Source organism: Lissotriton vulgaris, chromosome 11 (assembly GCF_964263255.1).
Source record: "Lissotriton vulgaris chromosome 11, aLisVul1.2, whole genome shotgun sequence".
NCBI classification, from domain to species: Eukaryota; Metazoa; Chordata; class Amphibia; order Caudata; family Salamandridae; genus Lissotriton; species Lissotriton vulgaris.
The window spans coordinates 375,649,201-375,669,194 of NC_141699.1; the positions used below are offsets into that span (position 1 = coordinate 375,649,201).

The following is a 19,994-nucleotide window of genomic DNA, read 5'->3' on the forward strand; positions in this document are numbered from 1 at the left end:
GACAGATTTCACTAGGTGGAGGCCCAGGTCGACACGTCAGCTCCGCCCTCCATGCTTCAACATACTTAAAGGGCTCCACATGTGGGTAGTAGGCGCTACACCAGGACCAAAGGACAATACAAAGTCACCAGACCACTCTGACTGCAATTAACCACATTACCAGACCCGTAAGGGGCACCAGGCACCTCATAGCAGGCGAGCAACACCCAATGGACTCTAAGGGCTTCAGCACCCCCCTTCGTGTGTGGCAGCCCGGGATGAGGCAGGTTCCCGGGCACACACACAGCCGCGCCCGAGCACTTCACAGGTCTTTAACCCCTCCCCTGCTGATGACGGAACCGCTCCGTCATCAGCTGCGGTGGCGCTGTGCTGATGACGGAGCGGTTCCGTCATTGCCCGCCCGACGCTCCTGCGCGGCGCGAATTCCGCGCCTGCGCTGAGCGTTCTATTGAGCGGGCGGGGCCATGACGGAACCGCTCCGTCATAAGCACAGTGCAACCGACGCTGGTGACGGAGCAGTTCCATCACCAGCATGCGCCCGCCGCATTTCTGCCCCGCCCACTTAGCACTGCGGCGGAATAGCCGCCGAGGTGAAGGGGTTAAAAGACCATTTGTATGTTAATGAGGCTTTGTTGTTGTTTCACCCCTTCTATGACCCCTGCAGCTCCACTCTGCCTATTGCTTAAAGTTTCAGCCCTCCCCCCGAAATTTTTTCTTAGCCCCCCCCCCCGAAATTTGGCTCTAGTTGCACCTCTGCTTCATAGCACCTTGAGGCCAGACACACCGTAAGAAAGCGCCACACCATCTATGAACAGCAAGCCAGTCTTTCCCGCCTCTCTCTACAGACCTCTGTGTTTGGGGAATTACGTTACACATCAGATTCTATTGCAGGACCGGAGGCTCCAGATTATGCTTCTCAATCTTTACTAGAAGCTCACAGCAGCCAATGAAAATGCTTGCTTTTCATATCAATAACGTTAAACACTACATATCCCATCATAACTAGCATATAGCCACGCCCCCCATGTCCATAAGAGGCCTCTGCCTGCCGCCATCTTCCTCTTTCTTTGCTGCTCACAGCTGAATTAAGTGCACTTTTGTTTACTCCCTCTGCTGTTCTCTTGATTTGTCTTTGGGAAGAGATCTTTGAGATTTACTGTATTGTATTGCTTTGTTGCGTCCTAGATTTGTGGACGAGTCTAGTTACATTCGTAACACCTTTATTAATATCAAGGAGTTTGGGTTGCACTGGCGGGAAGCCTCGGTGCTCCGCCTTTCCTCGTTTAAATTAATCCTCATTGTGGCTGAGAGTCGCGCTTACAGCGCGAGGGTAGCTTCGGTCTCTGACCGGGGACAGACGGACTCCGGTGTCACTATTGAGCCGCATTGAGGTCCCGGTGTATCCCCCGTGAGTAGGCGCGCATCGCGCATGCGCATTTGGCATTTCCTAGTGGCCGATGACGCAGGTAGCGGCCGGGTGGCTCTCGGCCGTAGCGGGCGCCCAAACGCGCTGAATGTGGGCTAACTTTCAGTAGGATTTCAGTCGCGTTTGGGCTTCACGTCGCGGCGCGATCCCGAACTGATTTTTCAAAGCGTTTCTGACATTTGTACATGCCGGTTGTCCCTCTGTCCCTCTGACCACCTGAGAAGGTTGTAAAATATATAAAGGGCCTATATATGAGAGTGTGCACACGCTCCAGGTATATGTGTTGGCCTGGGTCACTGACCCTTGTTGCTTACAGCTTTGCTGAGGGGGTTGAAGGACTTAGTGTGTGAGTGTGCTGAGAGGGCTGACCCCCCCCTAGACCCTCCTTGTGGCTGTGCCTACTGCTTAAGAGCTATCTGGTGAATTCATTCCTAAAGCCACCCCATAATGTCGGAATGGGAGCATTATAATGAGGACTATGCAGAGGAGGAGACTTTTGATACAAGGCAGATGGCTGCCTTGGAGGACAATCTAGTGACTGCATTGGATGCTTCAGTACAGTCAACCGTCAATAGGGCTATGGAAACTACCGTCCCGCAGACAGTACAGCAAGCCCTTGCTTCAGCCCTTCGCCCTATAAGAAGACAGCTTGAGGGCTTTGCCAAGAGGCATGGCTTCGACAAGCCACAGAAGAAGAAAAACGAGGCTTCCACCTCAGGTCAACCTGCGGGTGACTCTGCCACATGGCCGCATGCACAGGCCTTAGCTACCTTGCCAGACATGGCTGACAATTCATATTCTAGCGGTAAGGCCAAGGATAAGTATAGGGTCCACGACACGGACACGGACACTAATACTGATACTAACACAGACACGGATACGGACACATCAGAGGAGCATCCTCCTCCTAAGAAGGCTAGGAAGGCGCAGGCAGGAGGTCTTACACCGAGTAATACGTCATTTACTTTTGATCCTTTCGGAAATAATGCACCCCAGGTCGCAGGATTGGGTTCCGCCTACGGCAGTGACGGCATATCTTCACGAAAACCTTCGAAAGAGCTTCCCGAGGGAAGTGCGGAGCCGTCTTAAATCGGAATGCCCCAGACCTGACATCCCGAATAAGGTGGCGGAAACGCCTGAGATAGACGCAAGTCTTCTTACTTTTTTGAAGACGTTTACGAAGGACCCCAAACGAGGTTTGGACAGGGCATGGAAGGGATGCCAGGACAAGATGTTGGACGCTATAGGCCCTTTGGCCAAAATTTGAGAGATGGACTTAGCGGCCAAGGAGGCTTCTACTCCTGTAGACCCTGATGTGTTGGCCGGATGGACACAAAGAGCCATCTGCTTATTAGGCAACGCAAATTGTCCCATCTCTTCGGAGAGAAGGAAGTCCTTGCTAATGAAGATGGATACCAACTTGACGGAGCTGGCAGACGCGGAGCCGGGGCCCCTTGCTGAGGGACAGTTATTTGGAGACAAATTCGTCAAGAATGTCTCCAAATATGTAGGAACTTTCACAGCGCTAGACAAGGCACAAGCGGGCATCAAGAGAGCGCTAAACCAAAGGGTTTTTGCCAGGGCCGGACGAGGCGGGGGTCGCTCGTCAGGCCGAGGAGGTCCTCCAAGCTCCCATAGAGGCGACTTCGGCAGAGGCAGGAATGAGTATGACTCCACCTGCGGTGGAACCTTCTACCCCTCCCGTAAGAGGTTCGGCAGGAACCAGTACCAGTCCAATAATAACAGGGGAAGCTTCAAGCACCAGCAGAACTCAGGTGAGAATAGCGGATGTTTCTCTTCTTACTTTGGGGGGACGAACACAGCACTGCCTGGAGCAGTGGAGAGAGCTTACACAGGACACGTGGGTATTGCAGACAGTTCAAGGTTTTCACTTGGAGTTTTACTCTCATCCTGTTCAATCAGGCATACCAACAGGTCTCCATTTTTCCCAACTAGATCTCAGCTTTATAGACGAGGAGATCTCAAGCTTGCTGCAGAAACACGCGATTGCACCAAGTCATCAAGGGCCTCACGGTTTCTGCAGCAATATCTTTGTCATACAGAAAAAAGGGGGCGGAAACAGATTGGTGTTGAATCTCAGAGAATTCAACCAGTTTCTTACGTACAATCACTTCAAGATGGAGGGCATCCATCTTTTGACAGATCTACTACAGGTGGGAGACTGGATGGTCCGGCTGGACCTGAAAGACGCATATCTCTCTATTCCAATTTTTCCTCCGCATCGCAGATTTCTGCAATTCAGATGGAGAAACCAATGGTACGAATATTTGGTTCTGCCTTTCGGGCTCTCCTCTGCTCCTTGGTGCTTCACCAAGGTGATGAGGCCGGTTGTGGCGTACCTCAGAGAGCGGGGTATACGCCTCATCATCTACCTGGACGATATCCTTATAGTGGATCAGTGCCGGCAGACTCTCTTGCGGCACCTCACACTGACCACCACATTACTGCAGAAGTTAGGTTTTGTGATAAACAACAAAAAATCAGTCATGGTTCCCACACAGGTAATAGACTTCCTAGGTTTCTCAGTAAACTCCATGACTGCGCAGCTATGCCTCCCGAAGGACAAGCTGAAAGATCTCAAGAGGGAGATCAGGAAACTGCTGAACAGTCAGACAGTCTCCTATATTTTAGAAGAACAAATGGTAGTGAGCAAATTAATTTAAGCCAAAAAACCCAAGGAGACTGAGGAGCTAATAAGCTATTAGAAGTGACATGTACACCAAAAAGCAAAAAAAACCAATGATTATATTCAAAATTAGTGTGTAGTTTATTTAAATATTTTTTCTTCAATTTTTTTATGTGAATCTTATTTATAAAAGATACATATAAGTATTTAAAACATCACTGACATACATGTTATGATTTCAAGAAATTATTGACATATATTCAAAAGCATATGAAAAAACAATAAGAATTTGAACACACAAAAAAACCAAACACAGTACAAATGACTAAGATGGTAGAAAGGGCTAGTGGAGTAAGCAAAGCGGTGGGTGGAGACTCCACCCACCGCTTTGCTTTGAATATAATCATTGGGTTTTTTTGCTTTTTGGTGTACATGTCACTTCTAATAGCTTATTAGCTCCTCAGTCTCCTTGGGTTTTTTGGCTTAAATTAATTAGCTCACTACCATTTGTTCTTCTAAAATATTGGCTTTTTCTACTCCCTACCGGTAGTGAATGCATCAGCTAGTAGGGGTCCCCCCTTTTTTCCAAAATACAGTCAGACAGTCTCCCTCAGGGGAATTGCCAGAATGGTGGGAATATTAGCAGCATCAGTCCAAGCGATATTCCCGGGGCCCCTACATTACAGGGCTCTGCAGCAATTGAAGATCAGGCATCTTCAACGGGGTCTCTCGTACTCGGACAGCATCCCTCTCACGCAAGAAGTGAGAACGGAACTGCACTGGTGGCTGGGCCACGTCGATGCCTGGAACGGCCGAGCTATCTTCGGCTCCCTCCCGAAATCACGATAGAGTCAGACGCCAGCCGCTGGGGCTGGGGCGCACGTTGTGGAGACATCTCCACGGGCGGAAGATGGACTCCGGAAGAGCTTTCTCTTCACATAAATTGTCTCGAGCTACTCGCAGGGTCGTTCGCGGTGCGGACGCTATCCCCGAGGTAAACATCCTGTTGTATTCTTCTGCGCTTGGACAATGTGTCAGCAGTGAGATACATCAACAAGTTGGGCGGCACGAGGTCGTCCATGCTTGTGCAGATAGCCAAGGACTTTTGGCACTACTGCCTTCAAAACCAGATATCTATAATAGCAGAATATCTTCCGGGTCAGTCCAATCAGGTGGCGGACTGGAACTCGAGATACCTCAGGGACTACAGCGACTGGAAGTTGCTCCCGAAGGTATTCCGGTGGCTGGAAACGATTTGGGGTCCGTTCAGGACGGATTTATTTGCGTCCAGACTAACGTACCAAATTCCACGGTTCTTCAGTTGGAGACCGGATCCGTTGGCGCAAGCAACGGACGCATTTCTCCAGGACTGGTCGGAAGGGGTACAGCATGCTTTTCCCCCCTTCTTGCTGATCCCCAGAGCTATGTCTCAAGTGATCAGACAACAGGCGGAGGTGGTCATGGTGACTCCGTGGTGGACGTCGCAATCATGGTTCCCCAAGCTGATGCAGTGGAGCTGCGACCTACCCAGTAAATTGACACTTGTATAGCGCACTACTCACCCGCAAGGGTCTCAAGGCGCATGTACGAATACCGCTGTGGAACCCATCCTGGCTTTCCCTGTGAGGCGTCCACTCCTGGGCACCCCCAAGGTGGAGGCCAGGCATCCTTAGCGTTGTGGGGGGCGTTGTGGAGATTAAGCAAGCTATTTCCCAGAGTTGCAGAGTGGGAATCCATGATTGGAATAGGCACCGAGGCGAGAATTATCAGGTCCGTGGAATTTTTGAGCACAAGACCCGCCGAGGCAGGGAATTGAACCCTGGTCCCGGGCTAGACCTCTGCATCAGGGTCTGCCGCTCTAACCATTGAGCCACACTTCTCCACCAAGACTCCTCCCGGAGTCGCTGACGCTGTTGCTGGGCCCTCATCAGGAGAGGCACCCTCTGATAATGGAAGGCAGGCTTCAGCTGATGGCCTGGAGGCTTTCAGGGAGCAGTGGCAAGTGCCAGGAGTTTCGAGCAGGGCTTCAGATTTCATCAAACAAGCCTGGGCACCATCCACGAGGAAAAGATGCTCCTCGGTCTGGAAAGGTTGGGTGGATTGGTGCGTGGAATGACACCTGGATCCCGTGGGGGCAGGGTTACCCCATGTGGTGAATTTCCTATCAGATAAAGCAACTGCAGGTTTGGCCTACAGATCAGTCAACAATTTCAGATCGGCCAACAACCAGCTTGATAACATCAACCTCCTGGACCATAATCAATCTAGCTTCAGAAAAGGATATAGTACTGAAACCGCAATCCTGAACATAGTAGACGACATACGCAACTCCCTTGACGCAAACCAGTGCTGCCTACTCATTCTCCTCGACCTGTCAGCGGCATTCGACACGGTTGACCACAAGCTCCTCATCAAGTCCCTCAAGGAAAGAGTAGGTGCAAACGATATGGTCCTGCAATGGTTTGACTCCTTCCTCCAGAACCGCTTCCAAAGAGTCAAAATAAAAACCTTCACATCCGACCCCCTCCCCGTCACCAGAGGGGTTCCCCAAGGATCCGTTCTCTCCCCGCAACTGTTCAACATATACATGGTACCCCTCACCATCATACCGAAGAAAGCAAACATCCCCTTCCATCTTTATGCAGATGACACACAGATCTACATAGAAACCACCTCCTTCAAAGACATTCTAAAGCTCAATAACACGCTCAAAGAAATCCAAGCCTGGCTAGGGAAAAACCATCTCAAACTCAATCAAGGAAAAACAGAACTTCTCCTCATCTCCAACAAGGATGACAACCCCCAAATCACGGAATGGATGAAAGCTATCGACGCTCTCAGTGGGAATCTCACTCTGACTAACTCAGTAAAGTCTCTCGGAATCACCCTTGACCATAAACTTTCAATGACGAACCACATCAAGAACTCCGCAAAGAGCGCCTTCCTTAATCTGAAACTCCTCAACAAAATCAAACTTCACATCCCGCAGAGGGATCTCCAAATAGCCACGCAATCTTTGGTGCTATCCAGACTGGACTATGGGATCGCAACCTTAACAGGCACAGCCCTATCACACCTAGCGCCAATGAAAACAACCCTCAATGCAGCCGCCAGAATGGTCTCAGGGGCAAAGAAATTCGACCACATTTCCCAGCACTCAAAGACTTAAAATGGCTCCCAATGGAAATGCGCACCAGCTTCAGAACAGCTTGTCTGACACACAAAGCCTTGCACACAGGGAAACCGGAATACCTAGCCTCCAAGCTCAGGAAGGCGGGCCAGTCCAGAAACCTCAGAAGCTCGAACACCCTACTACTCATCCCCATGAAAACCCGGAAACAAAAAACCGCAACGCGCTCGTTTGCCGGCAACGCCCCAAAAATCTGGAACTCCATCCCAGTTGACATCAGGACTACGACTTCATTTCAAGACTTCAAGAGACGCCTCAAAATCCTCTACCTCAACCGGGCATTCCCGAACTCTACCTCAGCAGCTCACCCTGCAACTATGACTACCTCTAACCCACTACCTCAAACTCGCCCCTCAGGCGCCAATTAACTATGTTAATCCTTGATCTTACATGAATCTCTTTTCCCTGATATATTATTATGCAACCGTTCCCTCCAGCTCGATTGTAAAGCGCTCCGATACCCTCGGGTCTGGCCAGCGCTATAGAAAACTCCAAAAATAAATAAAATAAATAAATAAATTTCAGCTGGCCATGTCCAGCTGGAGGGGAAACCCATAGGTATGCACCCAGTTGTGTGCAAATTACTTAAAGGCATTAGGGTGGCAAACCCTCCTAAACCAAAATACTCCGGATTGTGGGATGTATCTTTGGTTTTGGACCTATTTAACAGATGGCCGGCGGATTCTCTTTTATCCAGGAAGCAGTTATCAGCTAAACTAGCCATGTTGCTCTGCCTTTCGGCATGTAGAAGATCGTCAGATGTACGCGCGCTGGATTTAACAGGTAGAGTATTTACTCCGGAAGGAGTTTCTTTTACTATAGTTAGACGCACCAAGACATTATCTAGTCATGTTTATTATAATGCATTTCAGGAAAACGAAAAGTTATGTGTTGTTAAATGTTTGAAAACATATGAGGAATGTACAGCGGCTATTAGGCCTCATGGCTGTTCGCAGCTTTTGATTGCCTTACAAAAGCCTTTCAAAGCAGTGGCTGCCAGATGGCTTCGTTATGTCATGAAAGAAGCCGGCATTGACATCACCATTTTTGGTGCGCATTCTGTGAGAGGTGCCATGGCATCAAAGTCATTCATGTTGGGTTCCAGCATTCAGGATATCATGCGCAGTGCGGACTGGTCGTCAGAATCGACCTTCAAAACATATTATTATAAGCCGGTGGGGGATATTACCTCAGTAGTTTTTACCAATAAGCGTTAAACAAGCATAATCTGAAGCCTCCGGTCCTGCAATAGAATCACAAATTTGCTGGCATTCGCGCCAAGAATTTGCAATTCTATTAAGGACACGGAGGCGAGGATTATCCCACCCGGCATGTCATGCATAAATGCTTGCCCACCCAGTGGTTATGGTGGTTACGGTCTCATATCCTTTATTCCAGGTTCAGATAAGAAGACAGGCTGAAGGTCAAAGAATGCCAGGATATTACGCCTGAAGATGTTTGGTTCTTCCACGTTGGAGGAGTTGCAAAGTTACCCAAGTTGTTGTTGGAGCTGTTCGCCTTAAAGAAAGAGGAAGATTGCGGCAGGCAGAGGCCTCTTATGGACATGGGGGGCGTGGCTATATGCTAGTTATGATGGGATATGTAGTGTTTAATGTTATTGATATGAAAAGCAAGCATTTTCATTGGCTGCTGTGAGCTTCTAGTAAAGATTGAGAAGCATAGTCCTCGCCTCCGTGTCCTTAATAGAATTGCAAATTCTTGCCTCCGTGTCCTGAATAGAATTGCAAATTCTTGGCGCGAATGCTAGCAAATTTGTGATTCATATTTAAAGCAGGGGGAAGATTAACTGATTTGCCCAGAACCACAGGATATTCAACAGGTGCTAAATCAAATCTGGTTCTCTAGTTTCAAAGTCGGTAGCTCTGGCTGTAACGCTACTTCCTTTCCCTCACTTCATAATCAGCAATGTGAAAAATAAAGAGAACAGTTTTAGAGTTGGTCAACAATGTGAAAAATAATTAGAACGGTTTTTAGAGTTGGTTTGTTGTTTGTGCATATACGAATAACGTATTTGTACATGTTTTACGGTCGATAAGCAGCTTCCTACCAATTTTCCCTGCAATGCAATAATGATTTCCGCTTGTGCTAGAGAACAGATTTTAAATACCAGAACAGAGTGGAGTCCCTTTAGTGATCAAAACCCCATTCTAATAGAAATTAAAGGGAAGGATGTAATTAGAAAAGACCCAGGGGTGATCCATCAAACAGATATCCAACCAATAGACCAAGGGAGACGCCTAAGGTGGTCATTGATTAATCCCCAAGAGTTTTATGTCAAACTAGTGGACGAAGGGAAAGCCCACATAGAGACTTGTTTAGATCACACAATAGAGGGTAGAGGAGTAGTAGAGGCGTTCGAATCCTTAACCAAAATTGTAGAGAGGCTATTGAAAACTAAGAAGCCCGTAAAACAGTTATCCTCACCAAGATGGTTTGACTCTAACTGTTCCAAAGCGCTAAGAGATCTAAAACAGAGTTTAAAAAAGACCCCAAGGGACAAGATTGAAATCACTCGCTGCAGACAGAACTACAAAACCCAGGTAAAGATAAGGAAAAGGACTCTTCAAAAAGAAGTCTGGGCCGATTTAAGGGAGGCAGGTGAAAATAAGGACTATGCACAGTTCTGGAAAATCATAAATAGACCATGTTTCCATGACTCAAGCTCCCCAGTCATCAGCTCTAATATTCTACCGGAACAATGGATCGCTCATTTTAAATCCTTGTACAACCAACAGGAGGTAGATACTGGTGATGGAATATGGAGGGGGCCAAGGGCAGAAAAATTTGAATTATCTTTGGATGAAGTACTTAAAGCAATCCTAGAGCTGACACGAAACAAAGCCCCTGGCCCGGATGGGACCCCCCCAGATTTATTTCTCAGCAACACTGAGTTATGGGCCTCAATGGTAACGAGAGTACTGAATGCAGCAATCAAATCGGGTCTGCCGAGATCATGGTCCACTGCGGTGATTGTCCCGATTTACAAGAAAGGCTGTAGGGACAGCCCGCAGTGCTACAGACCAATCTCGCTGATTGATGTCTCCGCCAAAGTACTTGGGAGGGCGCTTCTCAACCACCTAATAGAATGGACCGACACCCAAACATCTTGGTGGACACCCAGTTTGGGTTCAGAACAGGCAGGTCAACTAGTGACCAATGCCTTAACCTATACCTTCTTACCGCTAAGTACACCAAGACGACTGATGGCACCATATACATGGGGTTCATGGACTTAGCAGCGGCTTTCGATAATGTCAACAGAGCCAAACTATGGTCACTCATGTCTAACCTGGGAATTGATCCGGATCTTATTAACATCTTGAGGGAGCTACATTGGAACACCACTGCCAAGGTCCGCTATAGTGCGGGGGGGTGAGCACTGATCCCTTCCCGTGCTCGGGCGGGGTGAGGCAGGGGTGTATCTTGGCGCCATTCCTGTTCTCCCTTTATATAAATGGCCTGGAGAGTGCCCTGATAGCACTGGGAACTGACTGCCCAAAGGTGGGCTCGCGTCATCTGCCGGTACTTTTGTACGCCGATGACGCGGTCCTCCTAGCACGAACGGCTGTTGGCCTGCAGCTCTTAATTAAGGGTTTCTCTGACTTCATGAGGAATCTGGACCTCTCCGTCAATATGACAAAATCTTTCATCATGGTGGTGGGGAAGAAACCACAGAAGAAATTTGTTTTTAAACTGGGGGATCATGTCTTGGACACTGTCAAAACATTTCCGTATTTGGGCCTTTTATTCGATGAAAAGTTTAAGTTCGCCCCTCTGATAGAGGAGAGGGCGAGGAGACTAGTCTCAGCTAATGGAGCTATACTAAACTTCGCCCGTCGAATGGGACGTTGGTCCCCAGAGCAGATGATGACATTGTATAGATCAGTCAGCATCTCAAAGACCATCTATGGAGCTGAAGTGTGGGGTTTCAGGGATGCACAACCAATAAAAAGAGAGGAAGACAAATTCCTAAAAAAATTGCTAAAGCTTCCGCTGAGCATCCCCGCAGCAATAACACACGAAGAGCTGGGTACCACATATATAGCCGACCTGATCAGACTGAGACCTATACTGGCCTGGCTCAAAATTTGGTCAAACCCCAATGCGGAATTATCCAGACAGATCATCCAGGATTGCCTGATGAAAGAGAAATGGCTTCAAATCCCCTGGCTGAAATATGTCAAAGATACTTTGGGGGATATTGACGAACAAAGGCTATTTCTGGACCCCTCCATGGTGGATATATACTCCAGACACTCTGTACAAAGGCAATTGTTGGAAAAATTTGATGGTAGGAGGAGGGAGCTTGACTCTACTAAACCCTCGGCAGTTGCACATTCGCTTGTCTCTAATCAAGCGGGCATGGAACCGTACCTCTTTTTAATGTACAGTCAACACGAGAGGTTTTTAATGACTCGTTTTAGGCTCAATTTGTTGCACCATATTTTAGCTTATCCATCTGGGTTCACTCAAACAATTGAGCAGAAGGGTGCCTGCGGCAGTGACAATAGGTCTCCGCAGGACACCCTTCATTTTGTATTATTGTGCTCTTTTTATAAAACACCGCGTCAAAGATTCTTAGTGAGTGTTTTAAAGGACTCAAATATTATCCATGCTAAATCTGCTTTACTGTTTTTGCAAAGAGCCACTGAAATGCGAACTCTATTTGCTATCATAAGTTTTCTTAAAATTGCTTTTAAATTAAGAAACACAAGGGGCTGATGAAATTGGTGGGATTGGGAGGAATCCAAAAAGTCATACGGGGTCTTGTATCATATTTGTACTCTGGTTCTACTATTGACAAAAACCCTTTTCAACTTGTCGCTCTTTTTAAAAATGTCATGTTGTTCAGAATGTTTTTTATGAGATTATGTATTATTATTATTATGTATTTTCATGATTGTTTTCAACCTTCGAAACAAATAAAAGAACTTTGAACTTTGAACACTGCAATGTTTGAGAAAAAATTCCGGAGATTTATATAATCTCAGAAAGAACACTGTAAATACTTATTTTCCATGTAGATGCCTAGCACTCGCATTTTAAACTCCGCTGTCATCATTCTTTATCATAGAGTAACGAGAAAAGCGGCTAGATAAGCCTAAGAATCTCGCGAGAAAACACCCCATTACCCACTCGGAGATACTATGACATGGGAGGAAGAGGCGGAGCTTGGAGAGAGTGTGGGGCGAGAGCGAAGGAGGCAGAAGGCGACTAGCGCGCGGGCGGGAGCGGCGCGAGGACGGGGAGGAGGCGGCGAAGGTGAAGGAGGGCAAACGGCGGGAAGCGGAAGGAAGGCAAGGAAAGAAGCGTCAGTGACAACGATAGGCGATGAAACTGGTCAGATAATAGCGACGCGAGAAAAGGGGCGTGGTGCCAACGAATTGGACGAACTGACCTGCACAGAAGTTGGAGGATTCTGGGGGAGTGGCCCTACCAAGGAGGGACTGCAGCCTGCTGGCCCATCGCTGAGTAAACTAAGTAAAGGACTTGGTCAGAGGTGCTCTTTTGACAGATCGGGGCGTGCTTGTCTCTGAAAAAGGTGCGATCAGATTGGGGGCGTGGCCTGTGAGCGTCCCCGGTTCAGTGGAAAGCGTCGCTTGCTTAGAACGTTGCACGTCTGACGCCTGCGCGCTCTTGCAGCCCTCCATACTGAGACAGAACCCAAGATGGCGGATGGGGACAGCGGCTCTGAGCGAGGAGGTGGCGGCTCGGACCGCGGAGGTGGAGGGGGAGTCGGCTCGGGCGGAGCCGGATTGGACACTCAGGAACTAGCTTCGAAGCGTCTAGATATCCAGAACAAGCGCTTCTATCTAGACGTGAAGCAGAACGCCAAAGGCCGTTTCCTGAAGGTGGCAGAGGTGGGCGCTGGAGGCTCCAAAAGTAGGCTCACGCTTTCCATGGCTGTAGCCGCAGAGCTGCGCGACTACCTTGGCGACTTCATCGAGCACTACGCGCAGCTTGGGCCTTCGAGCCCTGAGCAGCTGGCAGAGGCTGCGGCAGGGGGAGAGGGCGGACCCCGTCGTGCCCTCAAGAGCGAATTCCTGGTTCGTGAGAATCGCAAATATTACCTGGACCTGAAGGAGAACCAGCGTGGCCGCTTTCTGCGCATTCGGCAAACCCTCAACCGAGGCGGCTTTGGAGGACCTGGAGGCGGCGGTGCTCAGGGTCCACAGAGTGGCCAAACCATTGCCCTGCCTGCCCAGGGGCTCATCGAGTTTCGCGATGCTCTAGCCAAACTCATCGATGACTACGGTGGTGAGGAAGAAGAAGGAGGCCCTGGAGGAGGAGGCCCAGGGGGTCCCGGTGAGCCGCTGCCAGAGGGCACCTCGCTTACTGTGGACGCCAAACGTTTCTTTTTCGACGTGGGTTGCAACAAGTACGGCGTGTTTCTTCGTGTGAGTGAGGTTAAGCCCTCCTATCGCAACTCCATTACAGTGCCACTCAAGGCTTGGGCCCGCTTCGGTGCTGCATTCTGCCGCTACGCAGAAGAGATGAAGGGCGTACAGGAAAGGCAAGGGGGAGGAGGGGCCCGAGGTGAGAGGGGCGAGGAGAGCGAGACTGAGGAGGGTGAGGACGACTGATGGAGCCCTTGCTGGTTACAGTTGTGGGAGGGGACGACTGACAGAATCCGGGGACCGATGATGGGAGGGAGCGAGACTTATTGTTGCAATGGAGACTGCTAGGATACGGTCGTACTGGGGAGCTAGTGGCGACCAGTCTTTTCCAGTGAGTGACCGCAAAGGTAATTGACGGGTCGGGGATCAGGGGCGACTGACCGCAATTAAGGAACTTGGGTGGCTAGGGTGTCAAGCCAGATATTTTTTTTTTTTTGCATAATGGGACGAGACCTGGACTGGGATTCCTCTAAAATGTGGATACTGACATCATTCTGGCCGTGCATACTGGACTGGCCAAACCAATATTTGACTGTTAATCACACAACGTAGGCAGACATAAAAGGACACCCATCTACAGACAGCTGACGCAAACAATACAACCCCCTCCCACATTTAGAAAAAAAGTGACTGATTCGCTTACAGATAGCAACGTAGCGACTAACTTTTTCCTAAATTAATAAGTTTCTTGACACCTAAACCACAACTGACCTCTCCTTTCCATCTACTATAGAACACAACCCAAAGGGTGAGAAGAATACAGTGTCTCCCTTTTGTCAGTGACTACCACCAGCCGCCGCACCCTACAAGGCCTTGTTAACGTTCCAATGCCGAAAGCTTTCCCCCTTCATAATTTAATTAATAAGCTCCTCCCCGTAAAAACTTACACATGACCGCAGCACAACTTTGCATGATGGGTGCGTGGGTAAACTTATTACAAGACCGGCAGTGACGCTGAAGTCCTACTTTCCTCTACAGAGCCATACACAGCCAGAAACCTGCACAATAATACACTAGTCTTGGCAAGAATGGCTTTATTGCCGTTCACGCACTCCTTGTTCAACCAGCTTCGGGAAGGGGTCACATCGGGCCATACCTGTTTTAAAACGCATCGCTGAACTGATTCCCTTTTAGTAGTGAATGATCCGCATGTACACCAGTTCCCATGTCCCCCCTCTCACTACATACCAGACCCTAGCAAGACTGACCTGACGCCTATTAGACCACTTAGAAACGTAGACGATGCAGAGTGTACACGACCATGAATAGATATATCAGTGAACCCATCAGATTGAGGGGAGAAGATGCCTGGTTAGATAAGGTGGCACATCTGCATCAGATGCAACAAGTATGCCCATTTAATGGATAGTTCAGAATCAGGCATCCAACCATGGACTGGGAGAAGCATACTTCAGTCTAGGCGAGTGGTGGGGCAAGAATTCCAACTGGATTTGAGTGCTAATTCAATATATTTCAAGTAGCTGAAAAAAAGAACCAATCGAGTGACCAGTCAAGAGTTAAATCACAGGGATATTGACTCGTCTACAGTGCTTGTTGATGGCAGCATTGAGGAGAGAAGCCAGTCAAGATATCATGCACATGTCAGGGAGAGAACTCTGCTACTCCAATCAGCCTGAGGGTTGGCGAGAAAAACAAAACTTGGAGGCTAGACACAGACCCCTTCACCCGTGAAGTTGGGAAAATGATCAGCATAGACTTAAACCAATCTTGGTTATGAAATAAGCCAGCCCAGGCTTCCACCACCAAAGCCTGCTGACCAAGGTCAGGACCTACCTTCGATGGATGTCGACCATTATTCCACCAGTAGAAGTGGCTGGGATTTCAAAATGAAGTTGATCACTTTAACAAGGCCCAGGCAGCTGTGATGGTGCAGTGCATTCAACCCATTCAGTGTATGGTAGGATGTATATTAAGGCTCTCTGTATAAACAAACACATGTGCTCGGATGTGAACAGTCTCCTGAAAGGGGTTTGTATTTGAGTTGCTTCAGTTTCCTCAATGTGGTCCCTTGTGAGCTTCCTCTTCAGAGACCAGGCAGTATGAAGGCGTGAGCCTAATTGGTGCACCAGATCGCAACAAGTGACTACACGGTCAGGACATGAACATCCTGTGTGGCTCCTCATATTTTAAGACTTAGTGGCCCAGTGCTTCTTGGTGTCAACAATAGTCTGAGCAATGTGGAAAGGAAGGGCATGCTCCAGTACGGACATGCAGGCGTTCAAGAGAACATGGTTTAATATATGTTGGAGACGTGGTAACTTTGATTGTCCTCTGATTGAACTGGAGACAATTTAATTGTGGGCTGCATTGCCTCCCTGGATCAACAGTTGAGAATTTCTAAAATTGGGGCACATTTCGTGGTTGCTGCTCTCCTGAGAACGCATGATTTCTTTTTACCCCCCAATAAAAATATGTTCGACTTTGCACACAGCCCTGCAGCAGTTTGATCATATTCAGTATATACATCGACTTGGAACGTTAGACTATTTCTTTTTCCGAGGATAACGAATCATGAGGAATGAATGCCATATGTTTGTATGACTTGTTGGAGGAGTGAAGATAACATAATTTACAGTTCATTTCAACTAAATACCTGTTTGAGGGAGTTCTTCCTGTGGAGAGTCATTTTGAAACAACTGACCTGTTGCAGCCGCGTAATTGGAAGAGACACTTCGTTAATCACAGTCCATTGCAATTTTCTGCCTATTTGTAAATTGTGGTAAAGAGAATTGCAGAATATACAAGAGGCTACTATGAATAAAGCAAAAGTAATTGGTGATGGAAAATTGCACACCCACCTCCCCAAAAAATAGTGGCATTATGGAAATAGATAAATGACCTGCACAGGAGGATGCAGGAATTCAGAATGTTTGCTGAGAAACTTTTGCTAAAATAAAACGAGCTGATATAAAATTTATAACCCACTGCTCAGCTCGTATGAGATCGCTAGCCGAGGCCAGAGATGGCGATCAGGGTTGCATGTTTCTGGTGACAGCTTACTTTTAAAAGGGATGTCACATTTGTTCTCATCTGCTGGAAATCAGAACACGATGCTTTGTGCCCTCAAACTAGTGGACATCTTCATGGCTGACTTTTATAGGTGCATGTCACTTTCTTTGGTTTCAGCTCCTGCTTGCCACGCTTTTTTTGGTTTTGAACCCAACTGCCGAAGTTGGAATTACATGTTAGGTTTTTTGGGCCTTACTGCTCATTAGGAGAAGCAGGGATGGTGGTCTATTCAGTGGCTGTGATACTATTGGAAAAGGCGATCCTGTTATTGAGAAAAAAAATGTATTTAGAATGCTCATTGGTATTGATGGCACAGTGCGTAACACAAACTTAATAGGAAGAACGGGGTGTACTCTGCCACCTGGGCCAACGTCTTGTCTCTCTCATTTTAATTTTTGTGTCCGCTTCACGAACGAAGAGACATTAGCAGATGAGAACCTCCCTGGCATAGCTGATTTTTTTTTTTAATGGTAGAGTGAAAACTACAAGTTAAAAACAGTTTAAGCCCACTTTTTATAATTGGTTTGACTGACGTCGATACCCATGCTTCACTTAAGATCTCTGTGAGGCAATTGCTCCAACAGAATAAGAAGCCACATTTCATTTGCCTCAAGTCATACCTGGTGCATGATGGAGTGTTTGAAGATGCCCTTTCATACTGTGGGTGGTCATTTGATTCAGAAAAACGCCATCGCTCAAGTGAGATTAGAAAATCGTTTTTGGGGGAAGTGACCATCAAGGCTAAACGTGGATTAATGTCTTATCTGTGAAAGATTATCTGCAGATCCTGTAGGATGTAAGAACTTTGAGTCCAGTTTACAGTATTGGACTTCTTTTCTTAGCAATTATAAACAAAACCTCAGGTCCACGATTCCAGTGTCAGCTATTGTTTTACAAGGATTGTTAGACCTAAGCGATCCGTATATCAGTACCTCAGACTCTCACCAGTTGCCAGCAAGCGTTGGATAACATCTACCATGATGGAACCAAAGGTCCATCGTTAAAGGAAGCTAAATTAGCTTTGTGACTTTAAAATTATTTATAGTCTCTTGTTGAATGTACTCTGCCCAAAAGAAATTTTGCCCCTTTACGTTATGATGATTGGCTTAAAGTATAATCTGAATTAGAGGCGAGTTGCCCTTTATGGAAATTAGGTTTCCTAGCAGTCTACACCATGGCAGTATTTCCGGGAAGCTGATGGAACAAGGGAAAAACTACCTTTTGCCTGACATGCCCCATTTCCCATGCTCTATCAAGCTTTCAGAGTTGCCGGCCTCCCAGTTGCTTGTTTAACAGATAACTCAGATTCTCCGATTTTTAAACTGGATAATCTATTATTAAAATGTTACCACTCACCTAATCAGAGTATTGTCCACGTGCTGGACCTGACAGACTTGAACTGAATGCATCATGCTATCGTTTCACAATGTCAGGTTATGTTATTGGTGCAACACTTGGCCAAGGGGAACTTAAAACTTCTTGGTTTATCATTTTAAGTATTTTATTTTTTAAAAGAAATTTAAAAACACTTTGCACGCCTTTTTGAGCTGCCTTTATTTATTTTATGAATTTTTAGAAGGGCCCTAATAAAACATTTTTTGGTGTGCTTTTTTCCTAACTACATACACAAATATTGGTATGCATTTGTGGCTGGATATTTTTTTTGTTGGAGGCCGGTAAAAGGAAAGTGTACTACATTAAAAGCAAGAGGGCCAGTTTGCTGATTTTTATGACAATGTTGAATTTTAAAGTTTCCGCCACCAGTGTGTACACTTCAGTCACATTAAACCGTCTCACTTTACATTTCCCAACCAGGGTGTTCTTGTTAAGGGCCGTTCTAAAAAATTAAATCTATTTAGTTAATTTTTAATTTTCTCCGTTGCAAAGAACGTTTCCTAAATTCTACGGGAGCAATAGTATTTCTTGATGTTTTAATTACATCGGTGTACTTGTACTGTATTTTGTACTTAAGGCAGCTGTTATTGAATGTCCTGCTGTATTTACCTATGTATTTTTGTTCGCGTGTTCACTTCTTTGTGACGGAGAACTGTCCCTTGTGTTCCCTTTCTTTCTTAAAAAATATATATATATATATATCTATATCTCCAGACAAGTTTGTGCACAGTGACTGCAACATTTGCAAGAGTTGCACAAAACCCCTGCTCGGGTTGTTATGTAAAACTGAAGGCAGTAAAAAAGAGAGAATATAAGACATGTATTTTGCTCTAATCCTGATGTTGTTTTTCATTTGTGTTACTAGTGCAGTGTTTTTATGAACATTCACATTTCATTGCAGCTGTCTGATTGTTTTCGATTGCAGGCCCTTGACCTACACGAGGCAGGCCTGGGGGGGCTAGCAGTCTATCTCCAGTGGCTTTTACCATGTGTATAGTTGGTGTACGGAGGGAGATATGCACACTCATGTCCTCGTTCTGCCATGTATAGCATAACTTTGCTCACTTGGTTGAGTAATCTTGTAGTTCTATAAAGAACAAAGCTCAAACGATACATCCTTTAACACGCTTTGGATAGTTGTGCACACTCTGATCTTATTTTACAATCCCTCAAACAAAAAAAGTTAGTAAAGCAACAGAATTGGGTTGACCAGACCTAGGATGGAAGACCAGTCTGGCTAGGGCGAAATTTTTTTGTTATAAATATTTTTTTTAAACAAATGAGGGTATTCATTGAAACATCCCATAGCGTTTGGACGACCTTCACAATATTTTATCCAGTTTCATTGAGACGTTTGATACAATCAGCAAAGCGTCTTGTCTGAGTAGCATACACAAATATTTTCAATAACGTCCTTTAAATGCTTGTGGTCCATATAGGCATAAGTCTGCAACTTTCGATTGAGTTTTAAGTTTGTTTCCCTGGTAACGTACTTGCGTTACAGCATATTGATGTGTAGTGGAAAATGAGCCGTTGAAGGCCAGGCAAGCATCATTTTGTAACAGCTATAGATTATGATAAGAATTCAAGCTTTTCCTTTGCCTTCAAATAAAGCTAATTGTCCTTTCTTGTTAAAGGCAACAAGAATGCTTTTTGTGGAACAGTTTTTTTTCTGTCCGCGTTTCTACATATAGACCTGTTCCATTGACTTGTTGATTTAGCAGTTCTTATCTGCAGGCTTCATTTTGAGGGTCTTTTGCAGAAAGCAATCTCTGGCACGTGCTGTGCTTTAACTCGTACTACAATCTGAATTCCGATTCTTTTCCGTTCCATATTGAAGCTTGTTCTGTGAGCAGTGCTGCTTACGGTCTGGCTTGCGATCAGTTA

General features: G+C 46.6%; 1 protein-coding gene across 1 annotated transcript; it reads left to right on the forward strand.

Annotated features, from left to right (window-relative positions):
- Positions 1 to 12,462: 12,462 nt before the first annotated feature.
- PURB (purine rich element binding protein B) lies at positions 12,463 to 19,754 on the forward strand. The gene has a single exon (XM_086943359.1). The coding sequence runs from the start codon at positions 12,954 to 12,956 to the stop codon at positions 13,866 to 13,868; it is 915 nt and encodes a 304-aa protein (XP_086799485.1). The 5' UTR covers positions 12,463 to 12,953; the 3' UTR covers positions 13,869 to 19,754.
- Positions 19,755 to 19,994: the final 240 nt, after the last annotated feature.